The sequence below is a fragment of the Capsicum annuum genome, chromosome 6 (assembly GCF_002878395.1).
Source record: "Capsicum annuum cultivar UCD-10X-F1 chromosome 6, UCD10Xv1.1, whole genome shotgun sequence".
Taxonomy (NCBI): domain Eukaryota; kingdom Viridiplantae; phylum Streptophyta; class Magnoliopsida; order Solanales; family Solanaceae; genus Capsicum; species Capsicum annuum.
Window position 1 is genome coordinate 2,327,747 of NC_061116.1, and position 24,039 is coordinate 2,351,785.

General features: G+C 33.8%; 1 protein-coding gene across 7 annotated transcripts; it reads right to left on the reverse strand.

Moving 5' to 3' along the window:
• Positions 1 to 5,513: 5,513 nt before the first annotated feature.
• Positions 5,514 to 24,039, reverse strand: LOC107873656 (vacuolar protein sorting-associated protein 2 homolog 3). Of its 7 annotated transcripts, XM_047413428.1 has the most exons (13): positions 22,389 to 24,039; positions 22,044 to 22,148; positions 21,303 to 21,378; positions 17,303 to 17,347; positions 11,026 to 11,060; positions 10,058 to 10,108; positions 9,808 to 9,912; positions 9,641 to 9,712; positions 8,388 to 8,459; positions 8,197 to 8,277; positions 7,315 to 7,350; positions 7,167 to 7,222; positions 5,514 to 5,774 (listed from the first exon to the last, which is right to left on the reverse strand). In XM_047413428.1, the coding sequence occupies exons 3-13, from the start codon at positions 21,337 to 21,339 to the stop codon at positions 5,723 to 5,725; spliced, it is 642 nt and encodes a 213-aa protein (XP_047269384.1). In that variant the 5' UTR covers positions 21,340 to 21,378; positions 22,044 to 22,148; positions 22,389 to 24,039; the 3' UTR covers positions 5,514 to 5,722. The 7 variants fall into 7 exon arrangements, with proteins under 7 accessions (XP_047269384.1, XP_047269383.1, XP_047269382.1 ...); XM_047413427.1 differs by having other exon boundaries at positions 21,303 to 22,148; XM_047413426.1 differs by having other exon boundaries at positions 21,504 to 24,039.

Below are 24,039 nucleotides of genomic sequence, written 5' to 3' on the forward strand. Positions count from 1 at the left end.
GACTAAATTATTATCTCTAATAGTTGTTGTTGTTATAACAAAAAGCATGAAAACCAATATGTCAGTAGTTAGAATAAACTAAAAAAAACAAAAAGCTTGAATACTAAGTTCTGAAATCAAATATTTTTTTATTGGTAACTTGTCTAGAAACAATTATTTCTTTTTCTGTAATTCCTTTGACGTCTCTGCATCTTTCAACTTCGCATTGTACGAAATATATTATGGATAATCCAATACATCGTCCACAGCAATAGCTCATCAGAGTAGCTTTCCAAAAATCCATCAGTGGCACAACCTTTCGATACTGGGAATCCACGCAATCCATCATTACCTTTATATGAATTGCTCTCAAAGGTATGAAGTTGATGTCCTAGAGGGATGCATCCTCGAGATGATTGTGGGAGAGATTTGAGAATGCGAGAGAGACGTAAGAGAAGCAAGTTGTTGAGGTATCTCTCCTGACACCTGGTTAAACGAATTATCGCAGTGGACTATGTATTGGATTATCCATACTATATTTCAACTGGAAATCTGAAATGGCTTGCAAGAATCTTTTTGGAGCTGAAACACAAAATTACTATGCGAAGGAGAAAGAAACGACAACGTCAAAGGAATTACAGAAGAAGAAATAATCGCATCTAGATAAGTTACCAATAAAGAAACATTTGATTTCAGAACTTCAGGTATTCAATCTAAGCTCGACACTAATCTTTTATAGTTTATTCTAACTACTATTATATTAGTTTTCATGCTTATTTGTTATGAGTAAAGTATCTAGTATTTCCGAACTATGACCAAATTTGCCCGACACATTCTAACTTTACAGGAGTCCTATAACCCCATGAAATAAATTCTTGCGCGTTTTTGTCATCCTTTTTAATTGACGTGACACCTTTTGTCAATCTTTTTAGCTAATGTCGCACCTTTGACATGAGCCCCATTTTATGTAATAAAGGTGTCACGTCAGCACAAAAGAGTGATAAAAATACGCTAAAATTGAGTTCGGGGGTAATAGGATCCCTGTAAAATTAGAGTGTGTCGAGCAACTTTGGCCATTGTTCGGGATTACAGGATGCTTTATCTCTATTTGTTATATTAGAGCAACTTATGATGCTGGATTTGATTTTTAGTTTCTTTTTAGTTTTATAAGTAAGCTTTTTCTTCTTCCTTTTATTAGCTTGGGAAAATGTAATATTATGAATTTTGACTATATATCAAGTTTATGTAAGATTTTTAGTGTATTCGATAAATGTTGTGTGTATTGAATTAAGTGTTTGCATTTCCTTATCCCTGCCTGCTAGCTGCTCACTGAACAATGGCGGAGTCAGAATTTTCACTAATGGGATTCAAAATCGAAAAAGTAGATACACGAACTAGCCGAAAGAGATTCAACATCAATTATATATACATAAAAAATAATTTTAACCAAGTATAAATAACATAATTTTTCGTCGAAGGAGATTCAAAAAATAGCGCGCAATAGAGGAAAGAGCACTAACAAGGAAGAGTATGTAACAACCTTGGGCCTAACTGGGTACCTCACACCCCAAAAGTTAGCTATTCAGGTAGGAGAGCGTGAATTTATTTCACCACCTCCCCATTCAGTTGATGTGGGATCACTGGCGGATCTACATGGAGATCGGGGATTCATCCGAATCCCCTTCGTTGGAAAATTATACTGTGTATATACAATCAAAATTTTAATTTATCGTATATATGTTAAGTACCCGTTGACACAATACTAAAGCTTGGTTTAGTGGTGAAGGGATGCAAAATTTCTCACTCAGCGTGCATTCAAGTCTGAATAACACCATTTTTTTTTCAATCTTTTATATTAGCTTTTAGATTAAATCCCTGGTTACTTACTTTCTTGCTCTCTTACGTTTTATCCCCTTTTTTCTATTTTTTTCAATCCTACTATATATTTTTATTTGTTGTTTATCTATTTTGACTGATTTAAAACATTTTATGCCTTCTCTCCTTAAAATTAAGGAAAAAATAGTATTAGTTTTATCATGTTAATGTACAAACAACTTAAACGTAAAGTACAATTTTTGTAACTTATTGTACTTTTTATGTAGTTTCTAAATATGTAAATTATTTTTAAAAAAGTTTAAAGATTGCTTGTCTGAATGGAACTCTTTGTTAAATAGACCTTTTAAGTCTATTTTTTAATTAAATGGACCATAAGTTTTTTTATTTAAGGAGATGATCCATTTTTTTAGACAAATCTATTATCTGTTCGACAGATATATAGACAGATTGATTGTCAATCCGACAGATCTATTATCTGTCCGAGAGATATATAGACAGATCGATTATTAATCCGACAAATCTATTAGCTGCCAACAGATATATAGACAAATCTGTTATGTATCCGACAAATCAAAAAATAAAAGTAGGTCATTTTACTAATTTAAAACTTAAAGAAGATAGGTCATTTTGTTAATTAGAAACTTGAAGAGACTTAATAGCCAAATTTTCTCTGTTTGAACACACGATCAGAATAAAAAAGTTTATTCCCATTATCCCGACATGTATATGTGTTAACTTCTCCCATTATTATGGTATAAATGGTGGAATAAATAATACTAACTAATTTCGATATTTTGAAATTAATATTGACTTTTTTAATTAATGACGTGGACTTCTAATAAAAGATCACGTGGCAAAACTATTTTTAAAAACCCATCATTAAAAAGTAATGACATAAGTGGATTGATTTTGTAACGGTGATGGCTTGAATTAGCCGAATTTTTAACTAATGGCATAAATGAGTCATTTCTAATAGTTCAATGGCATATTTGAACTTTTTTTCTTATTTTAATTAATGACGTGAACCTCTAATAAAAGGCCACGTGGCAAAGCTGTTTTTGAAAACCATCGTTAAAAAGTAATGACATCGATGGGCTAGTTTTGTAACGTCGATAGCATGAATGAGCTGAATTTTTAACTAATGGCATAAATGAGTCATTTCTGATAGTTTAGTGGCATATTTGAACCTTTTCCCAAATTTTAATTTACCGTATATATGTTAAGTACTGAACCCTCTTGACACAAGGCTAAAGCTTGATTTAGTGGTGAAGGGGTGCAGAATTTCTCATTCAGCATGCATTCGAGTCTGAATAACGCCATTTTTTTTTCAATCTTTTACATTAGCTTTTGGATTAAATCCCTAGTTACTTACTTTCTTGCTCTCTTAAGTTCTGTCCCCGTTTTTTCTATTTTTTTCAATCCCTAGTATATATTTTTGTTTGTTGTTTATCTATTTTGATTGATTTAAAATATTTTACGTCTTCTCTCCTTAAAATTTAGGAAAAATTAGTATTAGTTTTATCATGTTAATGTACAAACAACTTAAACGTAAAGTATAGTTCCGGTAACTTATCGTACTTTTTATGTAGTTTCTAAATATGTAAATTATTTTTTAAAAAGTTTAAAGATTATTTGTTTGAACGCACGATTAAAATATCTATAAGCCATAGCATATCATATCTGTAAGCCATAAATCATATCTATAGGGCATATCACATCTATAAGGCATCTCATACCTATAGGCCATATATCATAACTATGAGGTATATCATAATTTGGAAGAACCATCATCATTCACCAAGTCGCGAAGTAACCCTATATTAAAGGCTCAATAATCTCGACTATGTCTAACATGCATAAATAAGTCCACAAAGGCTAACTCAAGTCAAATTTGGGTTGTTGTTCATTTGTTTTTATGCATGTGTTGCACACTTAATTCAGCAGAGGACATAACCATGTGGCCAAATAGTTTTGTTATCACAAACTGATACAGACATGTGTGGTTCTCAATCTCTTCTCTAAAGTAGTGGACCATATCCAACAATCATCAATCTTAGACCAATAAATTTCTAGACTAAATTATTATCTCTAATATTTGTTGTTGTTATAAGAAAAAGCATGAAAACCAATATGTCAGTAGTTAGAATAAACTAAAAAAAAAATTAGGTGTGGAGCTTAGCTTGAATACTTGAAGTTCTGAAATCAAATATTTCTTTATTGGTAACTTGTCTAGAAACAATTATTTCTTCTTCTGTAATTTCTTTGACGTCTCTGCATCTTTCAACTTCGCATAGTACGAAATATATTATGGATAATCCAATACATCATCCACAGCAATAGCCCATCAGAGTAGCTTTCCAAAAATCCATCAGTGGCACAACCTTACGAAACTGGGAATCCACGTAATCCATCATTACCGTTACATGAATTGCTCTCAAAGGTATGAAGTTGACGTCCTTGAGGGATGCATCCTCGGAGATGATTGTGGGAGAGATTTGAGAATGAGAGAGACGTAAGAGAAGCAAGTTGTTGTGGTATCTTTCTTGACACCTGGTTAAACGAATTATTGCAGTGGACTATGTATTGGATTATCCATACTATATTTCAACTGGAACACAGAATTACTACGCGAATGAGAATGAAATTACGACGTCAAAGGAATTACAGAAGAAGAAATAATCACATCTAGACAAGTTACCAATAAAGATAGATTTGATTTCAGAACTTCAGGTATTCAATCTAAGCTCGACACTGATCTTTTATAGTTTATTCTAGCTACTATTATATTAGTTTTCATGCTTATTCAAAATCATTGGACCCCATTTTATGTAATAAAGGTGTTACGTTAGCACAAAAGGGTGACAAAACTACGCTAAAATTGAGTTCGGGGCTAATAGAACCGCTGTGAAGTTGGAGTGTGTCGAGCAACTTTGGCTATAGTTCGGGGGTACTGGATGCGTATCTCTATTTGTTATATTAGAGCAACTTATGATGGAATAATATCAGATGCTGCAACTTATGATGCTGGATTTGATTTTTAGTTTTATAAGTAAGCTTGTTCTTCTTCCTTTTATTAGCTTGGGAAAATGTAATATTATGAATTTTGACTATATATCAAGTTTATGTAAGAATTTTAATGTATTCGATAAATGTTGTTTGTATTGAATGAAGTGTATGCATTTCCTGGATCCCTGCTAGCTACTTATTGAGTAGTGGCGGACCTCACTAAGGGGATTCAAAATCAAAAAAGTAGGTGCACGAATTAGCCAAAAGATTCAACAAAAAAAAATATATACATCAAAAAAAAATTTAACCATGTATAAATAACATAATTTTCCGTCAAAGGAGGTTCGGGTGAACCCCTAATCATAAGATGGCTCCGCCCTTGCTTACTATGCAGCGCGATAGTGGAAAGAGCACTAACAAGGAAGATTATGCAATAAGGTTGTCAAAAATACGACTTTAATTAATCCAGGGATAATAGGACCCTCCTAAAGTTCGGGTGTATCTCAACAATAGCAATTTCGTGTATAATTCAGAGTGGAAACAGAGCCTTTTTCCCTAAATATAAAGACTCTCCTGAAGTAGCATAAGAAATAGCTGCAGTATACTTGTATTGGTGGAAGGTAGCAGGTACCCGACGAAACAATCGAGGTTTGCACAAAATGCAAATAGTAGAAAATTTCATTACAAAGATATGAAAGAAAGTCATGCCAAAGATTTTATCAAACAACTTAATACATTGTTTGTAGCATTTGGACAATCATTTATCACTCAAAAGAAGACCAAGGATTGATATGCATTACATCACTCTTGGTAGCAAAAATTATGTACATAAAACTTAAAAAAAGTAAATCATGTTTCATGTGTGGTGAAACACCATGAGGACTAATCCAAGATATCGAGATCAAGGATTTCTAAGTGCAGCCAATCTCTTCTCCAGTTCATCGATCCCCGAACTGCCAGCACAAAGACACGACGACAAAATGTACGTGAGCGAGCTAATGACATCACAGAGAGCGTAAGGTTTACTTACATCACAGAGCATGAAAAATGCACGTCGTACTAATATGATACGATTATTTACTGGAAGAGAAGAAAAAGAGTAAAGCATCTAGTACCCCTGAACTATGACCAAATTGCTAAGACATACTTCAACTTCACGGGGGTTCTATTACACAACTCCCCACCCCACCCACCCAAAAAAAAAAAAACTAAATTTTAGCGTATTTTTGTCAACCTTTTTAACTGACATAGCACCTTTTTAGCTAACGTGGCACCTTTGACGTGGCCCCCATTTTTATGTAATAAAGGTGCCACGTCAGCACAAAAGAGTGACAAAAATACGCTAAAATTGAGTTCGGGGGATAATAGGACCCCGTGAAGTTGGAGTGTGTCATAGCAACTTTGGTCATAATACAAGGGGGTACAAGATGCTTATCTCGAAGAAAAATGAAAAATCACAAGCGCAACGTACTTTATATGTCAGAGTGTAGCGAGTGCACTTCAAGATGTATAATAATTTGCTCGAGGATACAGTACTAATTGAAGCGAATTACATCGTTTCCCCTATCTATTTAATATAAGAAAGGTTTTGCCGAAGAATTGGGTGAAGGTGATTAGACATGACATGACACAACTTCAACTGACCGAGGACATGATCCTATATATGAAGGCATGGAGGTCGAGGATTAGCGTCGAACGTTAATAGGTAGACACAAGTTGTCATACTTCTAGTAGGATGATTTAGGTATCACGTAGTTTTTCCCGCCTATGTTCATTAATAACTGTTGCTATACTTGTTTTGTGTATTGTTTTTCTGTAGTCTCTCTTTTTTCTCTTACTTCCTTGCTTTTTTGCGCCGAGGGTCTATCGGAAACAACCTCTCTACCCCACAAAGATAGAGGTAAGGTCTGTTTACACTCGATTTACTGAGCTCGGTCGAGGTTAAGCTGATAGCTCAGAACTTGAATGTATATTCGTTGGTCATAGTCAATCTCCGAACCAGATCAACAGCTCCGACACCAAGGTAGTTGAGTTAAGACTAGCACAACTTTAACTAAGCTCGCAACTTCTAGTAAAGGACGCGTGGTTGTGAAACATGGCTCTGTAGGTTCTTTGTTTTTCTTTGAATAACCGAGAAATATGTTGTTTTTATCTTCAAAACTCGGTGGATGTTTAAGCCCCTTTTCTCTATCTTTCTCCGTTTAAATACCAAACTTAATTCACCGATAGAATTTGAGCTCATGATGTGCGCCTACTACACATTCTTCTTCTAACAAGCATGCGAGTGACAGGAAAGGGCAGTAAGGAAACAAAGAAGATCATATCAAAAGAAAATGTGGGCGAACCTGGTTGATTCCTCGGTCCTTTTTCCAGCAATTTTGCCCTTGGGAGCCGCTGACAACTGTAAAGATAAAACACGGGATCTTCAACTCCTCTCCTCCTTGTAAGTAAGAAGACTAGTTGTTTCACTGTAACTAATAATGAAACACTAACCTGTGAGGCAATATCGATTCCAATTTCATCGAGGACCTGCAGAAATAAGATCGAGTTAACGTGAAAGAAACCGATGAGTTGGTGAGACCATGTGTTTTAGAAATCTACATGTAGATAGATATACATCTAAATGCACTTCAATAATTGTTTGATTCCTCGAAAGAAAATTCCACATTAAATCGTCATTCCATTTCCAATGAAGACATATTTCCAAAAAGATCCAAACATACCCCGACGTGGCTTCCATGAGTTCCACCTTTAGTGTGAGGGACATATTTGGACCTTTTCAATTTCAGGGGTATATTTGAGACAGGCGATGGCGTTGGGGGTGTTTATGAACTGATAGGTTAACGAACAACATATATAAGACAAATCATAAACATTAGAAGCTTTTTTTTTACCTTTTCCGTAAGAAGAATCCAGATAAATACATTCTATTAAGACGAAAATGATCCTGAAGATGCACAGAACGACAGCTGAGCAATCAAAACATAATACTCCCTTTGTCCTACTTTATCGGACACACTTTCCTTGTTAATCCGTTCCAAAAAGAATGAAAATTCTCCTTTTACTCTTAATGAAATGATTTATAGCCACACAAATGTTTAAGGTTTGTTTTAGACCACAAATTTCGAAAGTCTTCTTTTTCTCTTAAACTCCGTGCCAAGTCAAACGGCGCCACTAAGATTCTTTTTCAAAAAAGATAAATCAACTACAAAGATAGCACAAAGTAAACACCGAAGTTCTCCCATTATCGCCAAAAGTAACCAAAAGGTCGACTAATTAAGGTGCAATTCAGCGATGCCTTGGCGATTCAACACACACTTGTTAGGTGCGCACACTAACTATTTTCAGTCACTCTTGAAAGGTTAAAAAGCATACCTGATTTGTCAAATCTTCAGTTTCCTCTTCCGCTTCGTCATTATCTATAGCATCATCTATAGCATCTGACATCATTTCAGTCTACAAATACGAACACCATATTATTGAGTTGACTTCTAATAATCTGAGTTGACGTGAAGGAGAATATGATAATATTTAAGATTCAACAGATAACGTGCAATCAGTCTTACCGTCATATCCAATTGAGCTGATTGCCTCTGGAAATCTTGCATCACCTTCGCTTGCTTTGCTGGCTCCATTTGCTGCATTGAATCAACTGATAATTATTAGAAGGAATGAAGATGACTCGGGAAACAACATAAACATACACCTTGACTTACCATATTTACACAAATACAAAGTAATTACAAAAATCTCAACTACTTATGTATCGTCGTTGGTTGTATCGAGAGCTCATTATGTAGCTTTACAAAGGAAAAAATGTATCTTCATTGAATGTATTATGTATCTCGACAGAACCAAAATCGAAAAAAAATATATCAGAAGCTAATTATGTATCTTTACAAAGGAAGAAATATATCTTTATTGGATGTATCGGGAGCTAGTTATATATCTCGACTAAGGGTGGCAACGGACCGGAATCGGTACCACCGGACCGGTGTAACTGGAACCGGTACCAGTACCGGACAGCCTTACCGGAGTTTGTCGCCGGAACCGGTACTACCGGAACCGGTAATACTGGACATTTTTGTTGGTCCGTTGGTTACCGGTGTGGAACTAGATCGGACCGGACCGGCACCGTATCTGTACCGGAAAAGACGACCGTCCACGTTTTTTTTTTAATTTAAATTATATTATATAATTAACTTATATAATATAATATATTAACTTATATAACTTATAGTATTATATTTGATTAATATAATATATTAATATAACAATTCCAAATGACCAAAATTTAAAAAAAAAAAAAAAAAAATTGTAACGGTCTTCACGTCGCCGGACCGGTCAACAGGTACCGGAACCGGAACCGAAATTTTTTGGATAGACGCACCTGTACCGTATTCCGGACCATTGGGTACCGGTATACCGGTTGCAACCGGTATCGTTGTGTCACCGGTAGCGAAACGTCACCGGAAACGGAGTAAACGGACTGAAACGGAAAATTCCGGTACTGTTGCCACCCTTAATCTCGACAGACCCAAAATCGAGATTTTCAATAATTATGCAAAATATAGGGATTTTCTATAATGGAAGCTCCAAATTGTCGGAATTTATGTTGTTTGCTCTCTAATTGCACGGATTGTTCCTCACATGAGCTGATCTTTAATTTTTGTCCTTAGTAATGGAACTTAGTAATCGGAACCTTCTCATCGTGACATCCATTTCAATGTGTATGAAGATGAGTCCTTTTTATATTTCATTCTCTCATATAAACAATGGAAAATTATAAATTAGATGTCAAGATCTTTGGCTGTCGAACCTTATTCATAGCAGTCATAGCCTTAGTGGCTCCTTTCATGCCTGCGGCAACTGAAGATTGGGCAGATATTGCCTGCGAAGAGCGTAAAGCTTATCAAATGCATTGCACAAAGAGGAATCAAGAACTGAAATCAGTAAGCATGTAACATGACTTGGCAGATTACGTACCTGTGTGTGAGTCGCAATACCTCTCATTTGTGCTCGACTACCTTGCAAGTTGGCTATTTGCTGTCTAAGCCTGACTAATTGACGTGCTAGAACTTTTGTTGCCGTCTGAAAACGCAGAGTAAAGCAAACGACACATGAGTTCCAAATGATATAGTACCATATGAGTACCTTACTGTTACTTAAGCAGCAACACGATAAATTATAACTGCTATTAAGCCGTCGCTCGACAGAGCTGATACTCAACACCCACCTCATTTCCAGTTTTAGCTGTCCTTTTTATTTCGGCAACGAGCTTTTTTTCCTGTGTCACCAGAAATACATCAAAACGTCTGTTATGGATGTGATATTGCATGCAGAAATAAAGTGTGATATAAAGGGAAAAACTACTCCCTCCGGTCCATATTATATGGTGCTTTTAGTTTTAAAATTAATTCCAAAATAAATGGTTTTTTACATAATCATGAAGGCATTAATTTATTTCTTCCAAATTTATCCTTTTTTAGATAAGGAAAATTTTCATAACCAAGAAACCATATTAAATACTCCCTTCGTTCCTTTTTTGGCACTTCTTAATTCTAACTGTCCACATGACATGTTTAAGACCACAATATTAAAGAGCATTTTAATACATTCTACATATTTTTAGTTTAAGACCACAAAGTTCAAAAATCTTCTTTACTTTCTTAAACTCCGCGCCAAGTCAAAACCAGACAAACAAATCGAAATGAAGGGAATACTAGGTACTATTTAATTAAGGGTAAAAGGGCAGCCCGGTGCTCAAAAGCTCCCGCTATGTGCAGGGCAGTCCGGTGCTCTAAAGCTCCCGCTATGTGCAGGGTTCGGGGAAGGGCCCCATCACAAACGTGTATTGTGCGCAGCTTTAACTTGCATTTCTACCCGAGGCTGTTTCCAACGCTTGAACCCGTGACCTCCTAGTCATATGACAACAACTTTACCAGTAACTCCAAGGCTCCCCTTTGATTATTTTATTAAGGGTAATTTAGCGAAAACACCTCTTACTTTCTAGGGATGAGTGAAGTTCTTAAGGGGTGCGCCCAAGCTAAAAACACCAGATACGGACAGGAGGGAGTATACAAGCTCTTAAACCACATATATCTCTGTATATCGTACCAGTTTCAAAAAAAATATATATCTGTATATCATGAACACACTCAAAGCACATTCAAGAATAGCATTATAAATAAGCTCTACACATACCTCTGATTGCAACGTAGAAATTTCCTTCTCAATACCTACATAAGAATTTTGAATTAAAGCGAGTTACTCGCCATTTACTTAAATTGCGAACTGAAATTGTAGATGCCAACGTGATAGTCTTCCTAACCTGCCTTGTCTATTCGCAGCAATTGTGCCTCTTTAATTGGTAAGAAATTATAACGTACCAATGAATTATTATCAAATCACTTATAGAGTCACTCAAGCAAAATGTATGGCAGACGTATAGAAAATGGACGAGAAATGAACTCAATCTGAAATTACTGAAATGTGAAAGTTGATGCAGGCTCCATCTTGTACGACAATTTAGCTTCAACCCCCACTCCGCACCCCACACATACACGCACACACGACACAACAAAAGAAAAGGAAAACATTATTAAATCAAATTTAGTTTACTGGAGTTCATACATCATCAAATATACAATTCCAAAAATTCTTTCACATCCAATCTTTCTGTTTTTTTTTTAATTTAACCTGGGACTTTGGTATATTTTCTGCTTTCCTCGAATTGAAACTTGTGTAACTAAACCGTTCTACATATACAGTTAACGAATAGAGTTCAAAAAGTTTTTGTTTTCGTTCTGTAATCCGCTATTTCTTATTTAACGTGGATAGTCATGGCAGTTAGAGGGAAAAGGGAACTTCACAGCGAACTCAGCCTATAGAGATTTGAATGTAACAGGTGTGCAGGAATCAGGATGGCCATGGGGAATGATCCAGAAAACCAAAGTACGTTACGAGGTAAACTGTTTTTTCCTGGTTATTAGCTAAGGAAGCTACGTTAACCCATGAGAACCTGAACAAAAGCTATGTTGCTTGGACTCTTCAAAATTGTTATTGGGTGTGTGTCGGATCCTTCAAAAGTAGTGCATTTTTGAAGGATCTGATATGGGTGCGGTACATTTTTGGAGAGTCCGAGCAACTTAGAACAAAAGAGATTTTCATCTGTGCTCTAGATGTTTTCTGTGCGAAGAACAAGCAGAGACAATAAGCCATCTTTTTTTGCACTGCGAGTCGACTGATCAGTTATGGCATACGTTCATCAATATGAGGAAGATCATATGTGTGAAACCAAATAGTATCAAAGCGATTCCGACGTGCTGGAAAAGTGATAGCAATGCAGCAAAAAAGGAAGAGAGATGGAAGATTGTCCCAGCTAGTATTTGGTGGTCGGTGTGGCTGGAAAGAAACCAGAGATGTTTTTAAGGGAAATCGAGCAACATGCAGCAGTTTACGTCAAATTGTCTAGCTCTATATTACTTTTGGTGTAAATAGTTACTGATAGAATAAACAGAAGCAATTAATGCAGCTATCGACTGGTCGTAATTTAGCAAGATAGGACCTACGTAACTACAACACTTTTGAAAGGAGGACTACACATTCAATTGTGTAGTATACCTGCGGATATTTATATAGACTACCTGTTATTTTTCAAAAAAAAGAAACTCGTAAGGAAGAAAACTTTATCGTAGGTTATTTTTTATTTAAATAGTTCCAAATTCAAAGTTAAACGGGAAAAGATGTTTATGCACACGCATATTAGATTTGCTAACTCAATTGTTCCTACTGTGTCTAGGTCAGGGTTCCCGAGCCAAATCATGTTTTCGGAAAACAAAGGTTCGGAAGAAAACGATAGGTGCAGAGACTCAGTGGAAGCTATCCTAACAAATGGACTTAAATGCGTTGGTAGAGGAATCTTGAAGTATTAAGGATTGCATCCCGCAAATATTCTACATTATAGTGTGTAACTGATTTAGCTTTAGGGAGATCAAACGGATGGGACCCGGACAAAATCGATGAAACAAAAGAAATTCGAGCGAATGGAAAGGACAAATTACCAGATAAATTTCACTCTCACCTTATAGAGACGGACTATGACGCAACATATCCGTGTGATCCCATAAGTGAGATCTGGGGAGGATATGTAATGTCTAGATCCTTCTTATGGTCGGGAGAGATTGTGTAGCCCAAAAACTACTGGTGGTATCGGTTTACATAAGAAGATGTGTAACGTCCTGTCTAACCACCTCTACCCAATTCTTTTTCGGTCTACCTCTACTTCTCCTTAGACCTCACAGCCAACCACCCACACCGCCTCGCTAGGACATTTGTGCTCCTCCTTTTCAAATGCCCGAACCATCTCAGTGACTCAGCCTTACTTCGTGCATCTTATCCGCCACGGAGGTCATTCGCACCTTGCCCAGTATATCTTGATTCCTATTCTTGTCTATCGCAGTACAGCAATACATCCATCTAAGCATCCTCATTTCCGCTACTTTCTCTTCTAAAAGCGTGAGTTCTTGACTTACCTTTAAGTCTTCATGGTACATTCTTATCAAAATATTAATACTAGTAATAGTCCGTTTAAGATTACGAGCAATTCTTTTTCCTAGCGATCAAATGAATCGCTGTTTAAAACTCCAGTTCCATAAAATTTACTAGACACAATAACTGGATTTTGTTAGACAGAAACATCAAGCCAATCTAAGCAGGAACAAGAACATCTTTTATACCGCTTGAACAAATATAAAAGTTCTTGACTGATCTTATACTAAGCATAGCTGTGACGCTTGATAAAAATAGGACATGGACCTTCACTATTTCGGAGACCTACCAAAGGTAGTAAACGTATTCTGGATCAAAATAATTCTTAAATTCTGTGCTAGTTTTTTTACTCAATTTACTCTCTAAGTCTGTAGAGTTGCCGTTTATCTTCGCTGTTTAACATTACTTTCTATCAACTACCTGAACTAATATCGGTACAATTGCATAAAGCCCCGACAATATTATCTAGTACCAATGAAGTAATAATCTAATATCATATCAACTACATATCAATCCCAAACTACCGAAGGAAAATTATATGAACTCTTTGTATCTAGAGTATTCAAATCATAGTTTGATTGTTTTTACAATGGTCATGCATCAGCCTACCGCGAGCCAACTTATTTTACAACTACCTAATAATTCAATGTATTCCAAAAAAAAAAAAAAAAAAAAAGGTTACCACGAGAGTGAAGTGCAAAGGTCAAACATACTAAATACAATTCAAATATTACCTTTGCCCCTACATTTTTTCTTGTTATTATACACATTGTCAAATAATAGAAAGGCTAACAAAGGCCAATGGTAAATTTGCCAAATGTAACTTAGGATAACCAATCGTGGAAGTTTTAACAATTGAGGCAATACAGCTTCAGCCAGAATGTGTTATAATTACAACGCAATCAAACGTGATCATTCCAAAGCAAAGACAATATTTAAGGACAGTGTGCACCTTTTTGAACATATTTTAGAAATCCCCTTCGAATTTTCTAAATACATATATACAGTGGCATATGTAGGTTATTAGCTAGAGGTTAAACCAAACAGCTATTTCGACACAAAACATGGATATATGTGTGTGTCTGTGAAACTAATAATTAAGAAATACTCCCGCCGTTTCAATCTGTTTGTCTTACTTTTCTTTTTAGTCCCTTTTAAAAAGAATATCTCTTTCTTTTTTTAGCAACTCTTTAATTCTAGTTTTCCATATGACATGTTTAAGACCAAAAGATTAAAGGACATTTTGGCATATTCTACATATCTTTAGAGTAGCGCCACAAAATTCAAAAGTCTTCTTTACTTTCTGAAACTCTGTCTAGTCAAAACCAGAAAAACAAATTGAAATGGATGGAATATGTGCTAAAAACATTAAAGATCAAACCTGTTAAGTTCAAATAATGAATTGAACTCGGAACCAAAATGAGCCACGGAAGTAAAAAAGTGACCAAAATAGGTCACCTATTTAAAAAGTTACCAAAATAGGCTAAACGTAATAATTTATTACGTTTTCCACTTTTTTCTTAACGGTCAACTAATGGAGTTGACTTTTATAAAAACGTAAGAATTTCTTACGTTTTACAATGTTTTTTTGTAAAAAGTAAGAAATTCTTACGTTAAGTCAGAAAAAGACGTAAAACGTAAGAATTTCTTACGTTTTACATGATTATCGAAGGAAAAACATGCAGTGAATTGTCACATCTATTAAAAGCACTTTTCAAAAAAACTTTTCTTCTACGTAAGAAAATATTACGTTCTTCACTTTTGTAAAGCTTAAGATGGTCCCCACAATTCCATTTTGTCCACTATCTCATCACCGTTCCCACCCCTACTTTTTTCAACTTTTATTTTTAACAATTATAATTTTTTAATTTTATGTAGTTAAATTTATTTATAACACCTAATTAAAATAATTTATTTTTACTCTATGTAATAAATTTTTACGTTTTACAAAAAAAATTAAAAAAAAAATTATCAATTAAATCATTAACTTAACAATTTTCTTATATTTATTTTATGTCAAAAAACAATCGATTCTATCCTTAATTAACCGATTTCTCTCTAAAAAAAATTATATTTTTGAGTTTTACTCTACTCAAAAATAGTGAAATATTAAATTTTCGTCGATCAAATATGCTACTATATACAAGAATTATATTTTCTTGGTGTATTAAAAATATGAAATTAATTTTTTCGGTTAGTGATTTATCGTAGTTTTCGATTAGTGTTTCGATTAGGATATTGAGGAAACTCATATGCACAAATTCGTTTCATATTATAATTAATGGAGTAAAAAATCACAATTTAATTTAGGAGTTTACAAAATCGTACCAATAAATATATATGATAATGTATAAATCAATAACATTTTTATCGGTACGATTTTATTAAAAAAATTATTATATAATTAATACAATAATATTTTTTTTTTATTAATAAATTAGAATTGAATAGATATTATGTTTTCTCCTTAATATATTTTGTTTTTATTCTTAAACGGAAAAGAACATTTTTATTAAAGTAGTAGAGAAAATAATACAATACAAATTAGAGTATACAACTTTAATTTACTATTTTTTTCTTTACTGCGTTTTAGCATCTATTTTTTAATTTGTTTACTAAATGTGACTTTTATTAGCTTGTTAGGTAGCTTTAATATCATTATTCACCACTCTCATTTTAATATAACATTGGTATAGAATTTGCTGCTCTTGATCTATTATTTATACTTTTAATCAATTGTTCAATCATATATTAATTATTTAATTAATTAAAATTTTAAAATTTACTCAAGTATAATATCGTACCGAAAATAATCGTACCGATAAAAATGTTATTGATTTATACATTATCATATATATTTATCAGTACGATTTTGTACACTCCTAAATTAAATTATGATTTTTTACTCCATTAATTATAATATGAAACGAATTTGTGCATGTGAGTCCTCAATATCCTAATCGAAACCCTAATCGAAAACTACGATGAATCACTAACCGAAAAAATTAATTTAATATTTTTAATACACCAAGAAAATATAATTCTTGTATATAGTAGCATATTTGATCGACAAAAATTTAACATTTCACTATTTTGGAGTAGAGGAAAACTCAAAAATATAATTTTTTTAGAGAGAAATCGGTTAATTAAAGATAGAACTGATTATTTTTTGACATAGAATAAATATAAGAAAATTGTTAAGTTAATGATCTAATTGATACTTTTAAAAAAAAAAAAATTGTAAAACGTTAAAATTTATTACATAGAGTAAAAATAAATTATTTTAATTAGATGTAAAATATAAATAAATTAACTACATAAAATTAAAAAAATTATAATTGTTAAAAATAAAAGTTGAAAAAACTAGGGGTGGGAACGGTGATGAGATAGTGGAAAAAGTGGATAAAATGGAATTGTGGGGACCACCTTAAGCTTTACAAAAGTGAACGTAATATTTTCTTACGTGAAAGAAAATTTTTTTTGAAAAGTGTTTTTAATAGATGTGACAATTCACTACATATTTTTCTCTCGATAATCATGTAAAACGTAAGAAATTCTTACGTTTTACGTCTTTTTCTGACACAACGTAAGAATTTCTTAAATTTTACAAAAAACATTGTAAAACGTAAGAAATTCTTACGTTTTTATAAAAGTCAACTCCGTTTGTTGACCGTTAAGAAAAAAGTGAAAAACGTAATAAATTATTACGTTTAGCCTATTTTGGTAACTTTTTAAATAGGTGGCCTATTTTGGTCACTTTTTTACTTCCGTGGCTCATTTTGGTTCCGAGTTCTAATGAATTCGCTTCTACACATATAGTTCGATTTCGAGAGAGTGGGTTTCCATTAACTTATATGTTCAATCCAACTATAAGCTCAATGTATCTTGTGGTGTCAGAGGAAGGGGGAACAGAAGTGTAAAATTGTTTTACCTCTAGTAGCATGGGTCAGTTCTCTTCTACTCTCCCGAAGCGCCTCTGTTTAAAAAAAGTTCAAACTTTAGCACCAAGAAAATAAAATCAACAACAACACCATACCCAGTGTATTCACACAATTTGGATCCGGGATTTTAGAGCGCACGCAGATCTTACCCATACTTGGTAAATAAAATCCAACAAGAACAACACCATCCCCGGTGTATTCCCGCAAGTGGGGTCCCGGAGGATAGAGCGTACACAGACCTTACCTCTACTAAATAAATAACATCAACAACAACAACACCATACTCATTGTATATCCAGGAGTGGAGTCTAGGGAGGGTAGAGCGTACGCAGACGTTACCCCTACTAAGTAAATGAAATCATAGCTCAATCATAGATCAAACACCCAGTGGAATCCATGAGAAATCATAAAAACTCAAAATTATTTCCAACAATCAATCAACTAACCCTCGACCCCAAATTAGTCATTCATCAATATATAAACCATATATGTATGTATATGTATTCTAAGGTACAAATTACATTAACAAACAAAAGGGGTTCATAAAAGAAAACCATCATAACTTCAATTCTTTTTTTAATAACCGTGGTGTTTGGACCAACTTGTACACCTTGACTAATTACACTGAATACCTGTCACCTCCCACAAGCAACAGGTATCAAGTAACTCCGTCCACCAAAACCACTAGGTCACTTTCTTAGGTGCAACATCAGCTCAATTTTATGAATGATCAAACACCAAGAATCATAAAAACTCAAAATTTTACTCTTTTCAGCAATCAATCAACTAGTCAATTATCAATATATATATATATATTAATCATATATATGTGTATATGTATATACATGTGCATTAACAAACAAAAGGGGTTCTTCAAAAGAAAATCATAACTTCAGCTCTCTTTTTTAATAACCATGGTCTCTGAACCAACTTGCGCTCACCTCAACTAATTCCACGTAATACCTGCCACCTGCCACCTCCCACCAGCAACAACTACCCACTTCATTGACCACTAGATCACTTTATTATTGGGTGCAGCTTTAGCAAAATTTTTATGAATGATCAAAAATCAAGAATCATAAAAACTCAAAATTTTATTATTTTCAGAAAGCAAGCAACTAGTCAATTATCAATATATGAATCATATATATGCATATATGTGTGTGTTGTAAGGTACCAATTGCATTAACAAATAAAAGGGGTTCTTCAAGAGAATATCATAACTTCAACTCTCTTTTTTGATAACTATTGTATCCAGACCAACTTGCGCTCACCTCAACTAATTCCACGTAATACCTGTCACCTGCCACCTCCTACCAGCAACAACTACCCACTTCATTGACCACTAGGTCACTTTATTATTGGGTGCAGCTTTAGCAAAATTTTATGAATGATCAAACATCAAGAATCATAAAAACTCAAAATTTTACCAACAATCAATCAACTAACCTCAACCCCAAATCAGTCAATTACCAATATATAAATCATATATGTATATGTATTCTAAGGTGCAAACTGCATTAACAAACAAAAGGGGTTCTTAAAAAACATCATAACTTCAATTCTTTTTTGTTATAACCGTGGTGTCTGAACCAACTTGCGTTCACCTCAACTAATTCCACGTAATACCTGTCACCTCCCACCAGCAACAACTACCCACTTCACTGACCACTAGGTCACTTTATTAGGTACAACTTTAGCTCAATTTTTATGAATGATCAAACATCAAGAATCATAAAAACTCAAAAATTTACCAACAATCAATCAACTAACCTCAACCCCAAATCAGTCAATTATCAATATACAAATCATATATGTACAAATTGCATTAACAAACAAAAGGGGTTCTTCAAAAAATTGAATCTTGATGAATCTTGAAATCAAGAAGTTTAAAAATCAAACCTTTAGCATTTGGTTTCTTGGAAAAGATGTTCATGTTGATTGAACCAACACCAAGAACAGATTAATATTATGGGAAAATTGGGATTTTGGGCTTGGTATATATGAAGATTATGTGCTAATAATTGGGAGAAAAATTGACAAGAATGGAAGTTACAAGGGAATTTTGTACCTTTTTTTTTATACTTTGTAACCATTCAACGCAGAGAGAGAAAGGAGACTTTTAATATTAAATTACTATAATTATACAAATTTTACAAAAAAATTGAATGTATTTTCATTGGATTTATTGCGGAGCTAATTAAGTATCGAGAGATTAAAAATTAAAAAAAATATTTATTAGAACCTAATTATGGATCTTCGTTAAATTTATCGGAAAGCTAATTATGTATCTCGAGAAATCCAAAATTAAAAAAGATGCATCAGAAGCTAATTATGTATATTCATGGATGTATCCGAAAACTAATTATGTATATCTAGAGATCCAAAATTAGAAAAAATGCATCAGAAACTAATTTTATATCTTTATTGGATGTATCGGAGAGCTAATTACGTATATCGACACATTCGAAATTAAAAAAAATATATATCCAAAGCTAATTATGTATTTTTATAAGAAAAAAATATATGTTCGTCGGATGTATTATTTATCTCGATAGATACAAAATCAAAAGAAATATATCGAGAGTTAATTATGTATCTTTACGAAGAAAAAATATATCTTCATTAAATATAATATGTATCTTGACAGATCCAACATAAAAAAAATTATATATATGAAAAACTAATCATGATTTATAAGCATATCATATCTAATAATTGATCTAACCAAATTCATCAAGAATCCAAGTTTGCGAATTTTTGGATACTTCTTTGTTTGTATATTCGGCATTGCTTTTATATTACTTGTCATGTTGTTTTTTTTTAATTTATTAGCGTTTATTTAATTTTATTACTAATTTGATTTACTTCTCTTAAATCAATGATTTTTTTTTTACAAAAACAACCTCCAAAAGTTGGCAGTATGTCATTCCAAATCCCATTTTGTAAGATACGATTGGGTATGTTGATGTTGTAATCGAGGTTTATTATACCAAAAGTTTGATTTAACGAATCAAACTAAAATTTCAAATTATCGATTTTTATTTTTGATAATCGAATTATAGAAACTAAAATTTTAAAATATTAAACTGAATATCAAACGTCCACGTTGAAATCTAATATAACATGTCAAATACTAAATTGAATTTTGAAAGTTCAATATATAATATCTATTCGCAGTTACCGAATTACTAAATAACTAAAATCAAGCTTTGAAAATATGAATCGAATATCAAACACCCTTTAGTTACAATACTCTCCCTTTAGGGGTCATTTTTTGTTTATGTATAAAAAGAAGGGAAAATGTTCTGTTTCGAACTATAAACGAAATTGCTAAGACACACCTGAATTTTAGGGGGTCGTATTATACACTCGAACTTGGCACATACGTGTGCCTACGTGAACCTTCAGTATGTTGATTTACTGATGTGCCACGTAGGCACTAAGATTGCCAAAAATACGATTTTAATTAGTCCAGAAGTAATAGGACCCTCCTAAAGTTCGGATGTGACTCAACAGTTTTGTGTATAGTTCAGGGTGGAAACAGTGCATTTACTCTATAATGTTTGATTTGAGGTATATAAACATGCAATCTCTTCGATATCCAGGCAATCCAGTGCACTAAAGTTCCCGCTATGCAAGGAATTCGAGGAAGGGTTCCACCACAAGAGTGTTTCTTAAATATAAAAAAAAAATAAAAAAAATAACATAAACATACACCTTTAACTTATCATATTTACACAAATTCTCCCCCTTACAAAGTAATTACAAAAATATCAATTAATTATATATCTCTGTTGGATATATCGGGAGCTAATTATATATCTCAACAGACTCAAAATTGGAAAAATGTATCGAGAGCTAATTATATATCTTTACAAAGAAAGAAATATCTTTATTGGATGGATCGAAAACTAATTATATATCTCGACAGACCAAAATCGAAATTTTCAGTAATTATGCAAAATGTCAAAAATTTTTGTAATTAACCTCCAAGCTGTCGGGATTTATGTTGTTTGACACTCATTACTTCATTTGCAAGCTCCTGTCTCACCACTCCAGCCCTCTGCAATGTCAAAAACAGATGAATCAGATTTGACACACAATGAAAGTAAATCTAGCTAGCATTACGTACACAACAACATACGCAGTGTAATCTCAAGAGTGAGGTTGGGGAACAATAGTGTGTACCTAGGAGGTGGAAAAGTTGTTTCCGATAAGGCACTCGCCTCAAGTAAAATAATAGAAGTGAAGAACCATACTGAAGGTAAAGAAACTTTTTTAATAAGACATTCGCCTCAAGATCAAAATAATAAAAGTGAAGAAACCACCAACATGGGTTGTGGTGCAGTGGATGGGGCTACTTCGCCCTTATCTAGAGGTCGAGAGTTCGATCCTGAGTATGGAGAAAACTCTGTTGGGAGCACTGCCACCTTAATGGGTCCTGCAACGCGCGATCCGAATTAATCGGGGCTCTAATGCAAGCACCGGAGACTGAATGAGAAACCAAAAAAAAAATGAAGAAACCAATGTTGTTTCAGGAGTACGCATGCGGTGGGGTCTAGTTTTTTGTATGAATATTTGGACTGTAACGAAGAACCATAACTGAGGAGGTAAAGATGTTGTTTCCGATTAGACACTCAAAAAAGGTAGTCTGGTGCACTAAAGCTCCCGTTATACGCAGGGTCTAGGGAAGGGCCCACCACAAGGGTGTATTGTACGCAACCTTACCTTGCATTTCTGTCAGAGACTGTTTTCAAAGCTTAAACCTGTCAAGATGGTTGAGTCAAGTCCTCCTCTTCCCAGGAACTCGACACACACACTTGTTCTTCACATCTGGGAGGGACATAAAGCAAATGAGAGTGATAAAAAGACAGATACACAATAATAATAAATGATCTAGAATTGCAGCTTCCTAGTATCAGGATTCGATACGAAAAGTTCCAACTTTTTAGTTAGCTAAGAGTGAGCCTTGGAGTAACTGGTAAAACAGTTGTTGCCATGTGATCAGGAGGTCACGAGTTCAAGCCTTAAAAACAGCCTCTAACAGAAATAATACAAGATAAGGCTGCGTACGATACACCCTTGTGGTGGGGCCATTCCTCGAACACCGTGCATAGCGGTAGCTGGAGGTCACGGGTTCTAGCTGGAGGTCACGGTTCAAGCCTTGAAAACAGCCTCTGGCAGAATTGCAAGATAAGACTGCGTACGATACACTCTTATGGTGGAGTGCTTCCCCGAATAGCGCGCATAGCGGTAACTGGAGGTCACGGGTTGAAGCCTTGAAAATAGCCTCTGGCAGAATTGCAAGATAAAACTGCGAGCAATACACTCTTAGCTTATGGTGGAGCGTTTCCCCGAACACCGCGCATAGCGGTAGCTGGAGATCACGGGTTCAAACCTTGATAACAGCCTCACGCAAAAATGCAAGATAAGTCTGCGTACGATACACCCTTGTAGTGGGGCCCTTTCCGGACACCGCGTATAGTGATAGCTTCAGTACACCAAACTTTTTTTTTTCTAGGAGTGCATTCTTCTGTATCAAGAGAATGTAATGCTTTTTCTTGTATTCACTCTCTTTTATGGTCTGAATGCTTATCTCAAAAAGAAAAATAGTCTAGAATAGTCACAAATTTACTCTTGCATTGCGCCTTTTGTCAATCTTTTTAAGTGGCATGATGCTTTTGATGTGGATCTCATTTTATGTAATAAAAATGCTACGTCAGCACAAAAGGAGGATAAAAATCTACTCTTGTTGAATCCATATAAAAGGCCTCAGACAATATTCTCAATCAAGTTAATATTGATCAGACAATGTCAGCTCATATAATATTCCATCATAGGCCATCACACAGATCCTTCACAAAGAAAAAAACTAAAAAAAATCCAAACTTTTTTGTATATGAATCAGAAAAAAGTTTGATTCAGTTATTATATGAATCATAGTTTATCACTAATTCTTCCTCCGTTCATTTTTACTTATCCCCTTTTGACTTAACACACCATTACAAAAAAAATTATTGATATTGCTTATAGGAAAATTCTTTTATCTTTTCTTGATATATTAAAAATGATGAGTAAAAAATAAAAATACAATTAGTAAAATAGTTACAAGTAAAAATGAGGGAAGGAATAATAAAAAATAAGGTACAAACTTCATTAACAAACAAAAGGAATTTTTTTTGTTAATTGATGTTTAAATTATATGTGTTGAAAAATATTTGGAATAAACAATTACTACTAGGGATAAAACAAAGAAGCTTTTTTTTATCTTTTTCTTGGTGTGAAAGACAAATAAAAACAAAAATAAAATTTAAAAAATAATAACAACTAAAAGCTGACGAAAGAAAGTACTAGTAAAAGTAAAAGTAAGGTACAAATATTATTAAGAAAACAAAAGGGGTTCTTGAAAAAATTGAATCTTTAGCATTTGGTTTCTTGGAGAATATATATATATATTAGAGGCAGTTCGATGCACTAAAGCTATCATTATGCGTGCTGTCCAGAAAAGGGTTTTACCATAAGTTACTTCGCAATTCTGCCAAAGACAACATTTTTATCAAAGGTTATTTTCAAGGCTTAAATTCAAATAAAATTAAAAAAAAATTAATTTTTTTCTTGATGTGTCAAATAAATAATAGCAAGTAAAAGCAGATGGAAGAAACAACTAGTAAAAAATAAGGTACAAATATCATTAAGAAAACAAAAGGGGTTCTTGAAAAAATTG

Coding starts and splice junctions, on each gene's coding strand:
- LOC107873656 (XM_047413428.1), bottom strand. CDS start 21,339: ATGAGTGTCAAACAACATAAATCCCGACAGCTTGGAG. Junction 9,713..9,807: donor GTATTGCGACTCACACACAG/GTACGTAATCTG, acceptor CGCTCTTCGCAG/GCAATATCTGCCCAATCTTC. Junction 5,775..7,166: donor AGGACCGAGGAATCAACCAG/GTTCGCCCACAT, acceptor TTGTGCTGGCAG/TTCGGGGATCGATGAACTGG.